General features: G+C 43.4%; 1 protein-coding gene across 1 annotated transcript in view; it reads right to left on the bottom strand.

Moving 5' to 3' along the window:
• Nucleotides 1–2,288: 2,288 nt before the first annotated feature.
• Nucleotides 2,289–9,015, bottom strand: part of LOC115465046 (cytochrome P450 1B1) — a 31,412-nt gene continuing 24,685 nt past the window's right edge. The window contains exon 3 of the mRNA XM_030195447.1: nt 2,289–4,244. Within this exon, the coding sequence (XP_030051307.1) occupies nt 3,620–4,244 (625 nt within the window). The 3' untranslated portion in view covers nt 2,289–3,619. The remainder of the gene's footprint in view (nt 4,245–9,015) is intronic.

Genomic DNA, 9,015 nt, shown 5'->3' with positions numbered 1-9,015 from the left:
CCTTCCAGGAATAGCAGTTAATCCCCCAAATAATCCTCAACATACAATTTTAAAGTCAAGCAAGTGTATTTTTTATGGTCATAAGAAGCTGAACTGGCTGAATTGGTGAATGGACATTTTAATTTTTAGTTACCACATTTGACCAGCATTCCTACTTTATAGTAAGCCTATGTATTCACTCACTTCAGAGGGGGATGGATAAGAAAGTTACATGTTCACAGCATTGTTCTAAGGCTACACTGCTCTGTTTAGTCACTTGAAAGCATCTGAAGTCCTGAGCCCACTGACTTTTATATCTAAACTCAAAGAGGTGTATGTGTGCTATACTCAAATCTTCTGAGATCTTATACCTATGAAAAAGTCTTAGCAGATGGTGATACCTTTAAAGGACCACTGAAAAAGTTGCAGTGCAATATGCAAGATCACAAGGTCCTTTCCTCAGACAAGAAATTCTGTCTTCAGTAAAGCCATACCTGCAAAGCATCCAATATGTTGCCATATTTAGAAACTTTAAGTAAACCCATTCTCCAAAAGGCATTCTTGCAGAACATTTTTCTCCTTTCTAAATCTTTAAAATTCACCCAACACGCACAGGAGCCAGATTACAAAGAGGGGCATTTTCGATAGAACGTCTAAATCAGAATTTGAAGGTCATTTTCGAAAAAGATAGACGTCTATCTTTTGTGTTCTAAAATACTATGGACGTCTTGTGATTTGGATGGGGGTTTTTTTGGTCCATATTCAAACAAAAAACGTCCAAATGCAAAACATCCAGCACAGAGGAGGAGTGGCTTAATGGTTAGTGCAGCGGGATTTGATCCTGGCAATATGGGTTCAATTCCTAGTGCTGCTCCTTGTGTCTTTGGGCAAGTCAAATCAGAACAGGAAAGGTCATTTTCTACAAAAATAAGTCTATCTTTTCCTTATAAAAATGCTGTTTGCAAAATTTGGACGTTTTATTGTTTGGTCCATTTTCAAACAAAAACATCCAAATGCAAAACGTATAAAATACACAAGAAAATCTACAATAGAGTGAAACCATTCACATGTTCTAAGTGTGGTAACAGCTTTGGTTGTAATGTAAATCTCAAAGTGCATCAGAAAGTCCACACGGGAGAGAAACCATTTGTATATATATATATATATATATATATAGTCTGGTAAAAGCTTTGATCAGAAAGTAAACCTCACAATGCACCAGAGAATCCACACAGGAGTGAAACTATTTACATGTCCTGAGTGTGATAAAAGCTTTGATTGGACGCAGCATCAAAGAATCCACATAGGGATGAAACCATTTACATGCATTGAGGAGGTAAAAGCTTCAGTTGTATTGGGACAGGTAATTAGGGAATGTACACTCTTGCTATGAAGTATGGAAAAATAGCACTCTAGTATTTAGATATATATAATGAGACCTGCTTTTTATCTAATCTGAATTCAAAGCCCAAATCTACTGATTTAGACACAAGGCTCAGATGATATTAAAAAAAATAGAAAGCTTAGCATCAGAATAGTGGAAAAGTGACATCCCAGGAAAGCAATAGGGCATCCTTGGGGGCACTACAGTGGACTTTATAAAATGACCCAAGTACACATCTCACCATTGCTCCCTTACCTTGTCTGCTGAGCCCCCCAAAACCCACTACCCCAACTGTACACCACTACCATAGCCCTTACAGGTGAAGGGAGCACCAATATATGGATACAGTGGGTTTCTGGGTTTTGGAGGACTCACAGTTTCCTCCACAAGTGTAACAGGTAGGGGGCGGTAAAAGCCTGGGTCCACCTGTCTGCAGTGCACTGCACCACTACTAGACTACTCCAGGGACCTGCATGCTATTCTAATGGACCTGAGTATAACATCAGAGTCTGGCAAGTAATATTTTTAATCACATTTTTTGGGGGTGGGAGGGGGTTAGTGACCACTGTGGGAGTAAGGGCATCTTTTTGTGTGGAGTGGAGTAGCAGCCTAGTAGTTAGTACAGTGGGGTAGTGGGTTCAATTCCCACTGCAAGTATTCGTTATAAAAACAGCTCTAGCTCAAAATGTTTAAGTTTTAGCCTTGGATGTTTTTGTTTTGTTCCATTATAGCTGAAAGCCGTCCCAGTCTTAGGAACGCCTAAATCCCGCCTTGAACATGCCCCTGGCACGCCCCCTTGATTTAGACGTCCTTCTGATGGACTTCAGAGAAAAACATCTAAAAAGAGGTTTCGAAAATTCTGATTTGGAAGTTTTTGTGAGATAAACGTCCAAATGCAGACTTATGTCACTTTTGGGATGTTTTTCTCTTTTGAAAATGAGCCCCATAGTATTCTTGAGAAATGAGGATAAATTTAAACTATTTAGGTCTCTTTTTAAAGTTTGGTCAACTTTTTATATATTGTATTTATATATTGTACAGTAGGTGTGCTCATGATGGAGTTTAGCATGAGTGGTATGTGATTCCCTAACAGCTATAAGCGTCTGCACCTTCAATCTAGGTGCTATGTCTGCTAGTAGAGATCGAAGACATGGGCACCTCTATTTCCTTATAAACAAGAGTCAAAATAGGCACCGTCCCACTCAATTAACCTAGGCAACTGTTATAAAATGAACTTCAAACTAAGAGAAAAGATGGTTGGCACAGTCACAGGTTGCAAGTGCCAAGCAGGTGGTTTGGCAATCCTGTGGACACAGTGTTCAGTGTTCACAGCCCTAGAGACAAGCATGTTCATTGTTTGAGGGCAACAGCCAGTGGCTGGATTCAGGCCTTGTGTTGTTATATCTAGGTATGAGACTGGGTTACGGGATGTTACATGAAGGGCAAAATCTCAGATATCAGATCGCAACACTAGTTGCGAAGTATAGGCTGGAAAACAAAACCTGAAATTTCACCTTTTGCTGGACTGGGTACCAAAAACTGACTACCCTTTCATGTTTCCACATCAGTGGCTTACAGGGCTATTCTATAAACTGGTGCCCCAATATCATGCGCTTAACAAAAATTCTAATTTTGACATCTTGATGTCAAAAATTTCATTAGAGAATAGCAGCATATGCCAATAGTTATGACATGCCCATGTTCAGGCATGCCCTCTTACACCATGTCAATAGCAGGCATAAGTTGGTGCACTTAAATGCACCTAGTGGCATGCATGACTTACAATATTCTACAAAACTACGTATGTAACCGAAGACATGCTGTAGTTTATAGATTTGCTCTACAGAAAGGCCCTATTTTGCAGCCTATGGAGGACTGAGGCAAGCGATAAAACTTAATTGTAATAATGTATCCAACACTAAACTGGAACAGAGCTCAGAGGCTATGTGCAAACCTAAAATAAAAGTCTGCTACATCATTTTAAATGCTTTGGTTTTAGTTTAGCAAGAACTTTGTGCCAAAGCCCATTAATACTTTCCTGAAAGCAAAGCTTTCCAGCACTGAGAAACAATGAAGTGTAAATACTAACTACTCTACAGTGATGATAAGGACGATGTGTTGCAATAAAGTCACTGCAGGCTTGTAGCTCAAACTTATCTTGAATTGAGTTCATGTGCCTTGAAAACCATTCAACTTTCGACTCACCCTGGAAATACTGTGGCTTATTTACATGCCTGGCTTTAAGTTTCATCAACTTTATTCCCCTTCAGTGTTCAAATGTAGTGCCAGGTTTTCACTGGTTGCCCTTTCTGTTGGCATGCTGCCCACAGCGCTATCAAGCAAATCCATATTATCCCGAAGCGTCATGTTAACTGTAAAAGGTTTGGGTTTGATGCTCAGACTGTAGACAGCTTCTAGATTAGGATCCTCACCTGGATTAGCAATAAAAGTGCACTGGTGTGCAAGGATGGAAGCAAAGAGAAAGAGCTGCATTTTGGATAACTCCTCTCCGATGCATCTCCGTTTGCCAATGGAGAAGATCATCACACTGCTCACAAGGTCTCGGTCCAAGGACCCATTCTCATTCAGGAATCTGGATGGATTGAAGTCCTTTGGGTTGTGCCATTTCACAGGATCATGGTTCACTGACCACTGGTTGACAAACACAACTGTGTTCTTGGGAATATGGTAGCCCAGCAAAGAGGTGTCAGCTGTGGTAGCATGAGGGATCGTCACAGGCACAAAACTGCTGAAACGCATTAGTTCATAAAGGAAAGCCATGACGTAGGGCAAGGAGGGCTGATCTTCAATGCATGGCAGTCGATCTCTGCCCACGATCCTATCCACTTCTTCCTGCATTTTAGCCTGGACTTTGGGATACCTGTTGAGAAAATAACAAATAAAACATGTTACTTTTTTGTAAGTTTATTTTTGGAGTTATGGGGTTAAACGTCTGAGCTATATATTATTTATTCATTTTGAATATAAGTTCAGGTATCCTTTTCCCTCATTCTTCCGAGTGCAGAAGACTTCACAAATCACTCATTTGGAGGGGCCGAAAATTCAGCCAGCTGCTGCCATTGGCGTTGTGCCTGGAAATTCAATGCTGAGCTATGGTCGGGCTTCAGCTCTGAATTTCTGGATTTGTGGAGCCAGCTAACACAGCTAGTTAAGTGCAATATTCAGTAGTTAAATGGCTATGGAGCACCATACAAAGATAGGACTGCATAAGTCAGTCCTATTTATGTGGTTACCTTGGTCGGTTAAGTGCTGAATATCGGTACTTAACTGGCCAAGTGCTGACTCCACCCCTGGAACGGCCCCTAAACAACCAGTTTTCACTTAGGAAAATATTAAGATACTAGGAATTATCTTATCTGGTTCTCTTATGTTAGAATCACAAGTTAATCTTAAGCAGTCTCTTTTCTTACTAAAGAAAGCTTACAAAATTCACAATAGGTTGGAAACCCATACATTTAGACTTGTGCAAAGTTTACTTCTCTCAACCTTGGATTATAGAAATAGTGTTTATGTAGGCTGTCAAAAAAAGTCAAATGAGTAAAATTTAAACAATCCAAAATACAGCAGCTCATTTGATTTTTTTGGCTTACAAAAGTGATAGTTACACCTTTATTTGTTGCAAATGGAGGTGCGTGTTCAATTCAAGGTGTGCACGATGGTTAAGATCTTCCAAGGGTTAGCGTCAGCCTACTAGTCCCATTGGGTCCAAACTGCTACTAAAACGAAGGGCATCCGAGATAGGTTCCAACTTTGAAAAACTGGTCTATTGGGAGTAGGATAGCAGCTAGTCTTTTATATCAGGCGCCTGCTATCTGGAATTCAATTCCATTAAATATTAGAATTATTAATTATGCTGTTTTTAGAAAATGTCTAAAAGCATTTCTTTTAAAGAAATTTTTAGCTTTATAATTGTGTATGTTGTATTTGATTTTGCATGGTTGCTCGCAGGGTATGCCTGTTCTTCCATACTGAACTCTCAGGGTAGTTGCGGAATCAATGTAATGTAACCAGACGTTTTCAGCAGTGCTAACTGGCTAAGTGCCACGGAAAGGGACCGGTCAGTCCAAAGGTAAAATTATGCCTTATCTGCTGATAAATTTTCTTTCCTTTACTAGCAGCAGATGAATCCAGAAACTGGTGGGTTGTGTCCATGGAGATGGATTACAAAGCTGAAGGCAGTGACATCAGAAGGCCAGCTCCTCCTTCAGTCAGTATATGTCTCATCACAAAGCAGCATCAACAAGTAACAAAAAAAATTGTAAGCCTTCCTCAGCAATGAACTAAAACAGGAACATGTCTCCTCGATATATAACAAATAGGTCCAAAAGGACCTTCTCTTCTGTTTTCCCTACTAGATCTGAAAGAAGCAGTCATTCATTTGTTGTTCCTTTTTTTTTTTTTTTTAAACAATACTAGGAGGAAACACCCTGACAAAACTACCACGGAATCCTGGATTCATCTGCTGCTAGTAAAGGAAAATTATGCCTTCCTGATAATTTTCTTTATCTTCCTTAGCCTTTGCAACAGATGAATTCAGGAACTGGTGGGATGTACCAAAGCAATCCTAAAGAGGGTGGGAAGCTGCTGCCCCCCCCCCCCCCCCCCCCACGGGACAGAACCACAGTACCAAAGGAAGCATCCGACTTAGTAGCCACATCAACTTTAAAAGGTTTCAAAAAGGTATGCAGAGAGGCCTACGTAGCTGAAAAGATATGCAGGAAGGCCAAATTAGCTACCCTACAAGTCACATCTAGTGAAAACACACTGGTTTCCATCCACGAAGCCGACTGCAGCCTTGTGGAATGCGCCAACGCCTCCGGACAGGCGCAACCCTATAAAATGCATGCAGAAACAATCGTCTGCTTGATCTATCAAGAGGTCATCGCTTTAGACGCCACCTCACCCCGACAGGGCCCAGAGAGGACAAAGAGATGATCTGAACATCTGAAATCATTCGACATCCGCAAATAACGGAGAACCGCAAACTCAGCAGGAAGGAACAGAGGTTGGTTAAGATGAAAAGCCGAAACCACTTTAGGGAGGAGCAAAAGTACCATACGCACAGTCACGCTAGATTCCGAAAACTGCAGGAAATGATCTCGGCACTCCCCTCAAGAATCACACCACATCAAGAAGAGCCCGACACCTGCACCTGGAAGCAGGCCAAAGCAGCCACCTGCACTCAAAGAGAATTATAGGCCAAACCCTTGTGCAATCCTTCCTACAAAATGGCTAGCAACAGAGGCACAGAAGCCTGCAAGGGTGACCAGGCATGGGCCAAACACCACACCTCAAAGGTCCTCCACACGCAAGCATATGCGGAAGAAGTAGAACATTTGCGAGCCTGAAGTAAGGTAGCTATCACCTTGTCCAAATAACCCTTCTTCCTCAAGCGCGACCTCTCAAGAGCCAGGCCCCGTAAGATCAAAGCAGGAGGGATTGTTGGGTATTATTAGGAAAGGTATGGAAAACAGGTGTGAGGATGTTATAATGCCGTTATATCGCTCCATGGTGCGACCGCAACTTGAGTATTGTGTTCAATTCTGGTCGCCGCATCTCAAGAAAGATATAGCAGAATTGGAAAAGGTGCAGCGAAGGGCAACTAAAATGATAGCAGGGATGGTGACGAATTCCCTATGACGAAAGACTAAGGAGGCTAGGGCTTTTCAGCTTGCAGAAGAGACGGCTGAGGGGAGACATGATGAAGGTATATAAAATAATGAGTGCAGTGGAACAGGTGGATGTGAAGCATCTGTTCACGCTTTCCAAAAATACTAGGACTAGGGGGCATGCGATGAAACTACAGTGTAGTAAATTTAAAACAAATAGGAGAAAATGCTTCACCCAACATGTAATTAAACTCTGGAATTCGTTGCCGGAGAACGTGGTGAAGGCGGTTAGCTTGGCAGAGTTTAAAAGGGGGTTAGACGGTTTCCTAAAGGACAAGTCCATAAACCGCTACTAAATGGACTTGGGAAAAATCCACAATTCCAGGAATAACATGTATAGAATGTTTGTACGTTTGGGAAGCTTGCCAGGTGCCCTTGGCCTGGATTGGCCGCTGTCGTGGACAGGATGCTGGGCTCGATGGACCCTTGGTCTTTTCCCAGTGTGGCATTACTTATGTACTTATTGGATCCTGGTGAAGAAGGTTGGGACTTACCAGAAAAAGAAACAGCCACCCGCAGCCGAATGAGGTTTGCATACCAGAGGCATCTTGGCCAATCTGGAGCAACCAGAATAACTCGGCCTCTGATTGGCATGTGATTTGAAAATGACCCAGCCAATCAGAGGCCAAGGAGGAAAGACGTAAAGAAGGCCCTTCTCTGGCCAGGGCTGAAGCAGAGAATCCAGCCCTGCGGAGCTGACTTCTTTGCACTCACTGAAAAACCTGGGCACTTTGGAATTTAGATGGGACGCTATCAAATCCACCTCCGATGTTCCCCACCAGCAGCACATCTGGCGGAACACTGCCACTGACAGTTCCCACTCCGCCAGATCTAGAAGATGCCGATTGAGAAAGTCCGCACGCATGTTGCAATGACCCGCAATGTGAGCCACCGACAGACCAAGAACGTGGTTCTCGGCCCACTCCATGAGACGGGAAGACTTAGCCACCAGGGCCTGACTCTGGGTTCCATCCCCGACGACTGATGTATGCCACCGCCGTCGTATTGTCCAAGAGAACCCGAACTGACTTGTTGAACGAAAGGTCCTGGAAGGCTAACAAGGCGTTCATCACTGCACAAAGTTCCAGAAGACTGATCGGCCATGCCATTTCCTGGATCATCCACTGCCCCAGAGCATGATGGTGCAGACAATGGGCTCCCCAGCCCGAAAGGTTGGCATTCCTGACACAGGGTTGCCACCATAGAGCCTAGAACCTGAACATAGTCCCAGGCCCAAGGACAGATCACCCCCAGCAGGCTGCACTCTTGAGAATGGATCTTGAACCTCCTGTCCTTGGACAAGAAGACTCGACCCTAGGCCATATCAAAGCGGGCACCCAGGTAATCCAGAATCTGAGATGGAACAAGGTGGCTCTTCTGAAGATTGACCACCCAGCCCAAGGACTCTAGGAGCAAAATGACCCAAGAAGTAGTCTTCAGACTCTCTTCCACTGAATCCATGCAGATCAGCCAGTCGTCGAGATAGGGGTGAACTCTGATCCCCTCCATCCATGTCCAACATTTCTCCTCTCTCCCTTCCTCTCCATCCGTGTGAATCTCTTTCCTCAGTCTTTCCTTCCCTCCAACATTTCTCTTCCCTGCCCTCCACTCCATCCATGTCCAGCATTTCTCCTGTCCCCTCCATCCATATGCATCTCATTCCTGTCTTCCATCTCCTCCATCCATGTCCAGCAACTCTCCTCTCTCCCCTGCCCTCCCCTCCATGTCCAGCGATTCTCCTCTGACCTCCCCTCCATGTCCAGCGATTCTCCTTTGCCCCCATCCAAGGAATAGCCTAGTGGTTAGTGCAGTGGACTCTGATCCTGGGAAACTGGGTTCAATTCCCACTGCAGCTCCTTGTGACTCTGGGCAAGTCACTCAACCCTCCATTGTCCCAGGTACAAATAAGTACCTGTATATAATATGTAAACCGCTTTGAATGTATTTGGAAAAACCACAGAA

This window comes from Microcaecilia unicolor, chromosome 3 (assembly GCF_901765095.1).
Source record: "Microcaecilia unicolor chromosome 3, aMicUni1.1, whole genome shotgun sequence".
NCBI lineage: Eukaryota > Metazoa > Chordata > Amphibia > Gymnophiona > Siphonopidae > Microcaecilia > Microcaecilia unicolor.
This window is presented reverse-complemented; position numbering and strand designations above follow the sequence as displayed.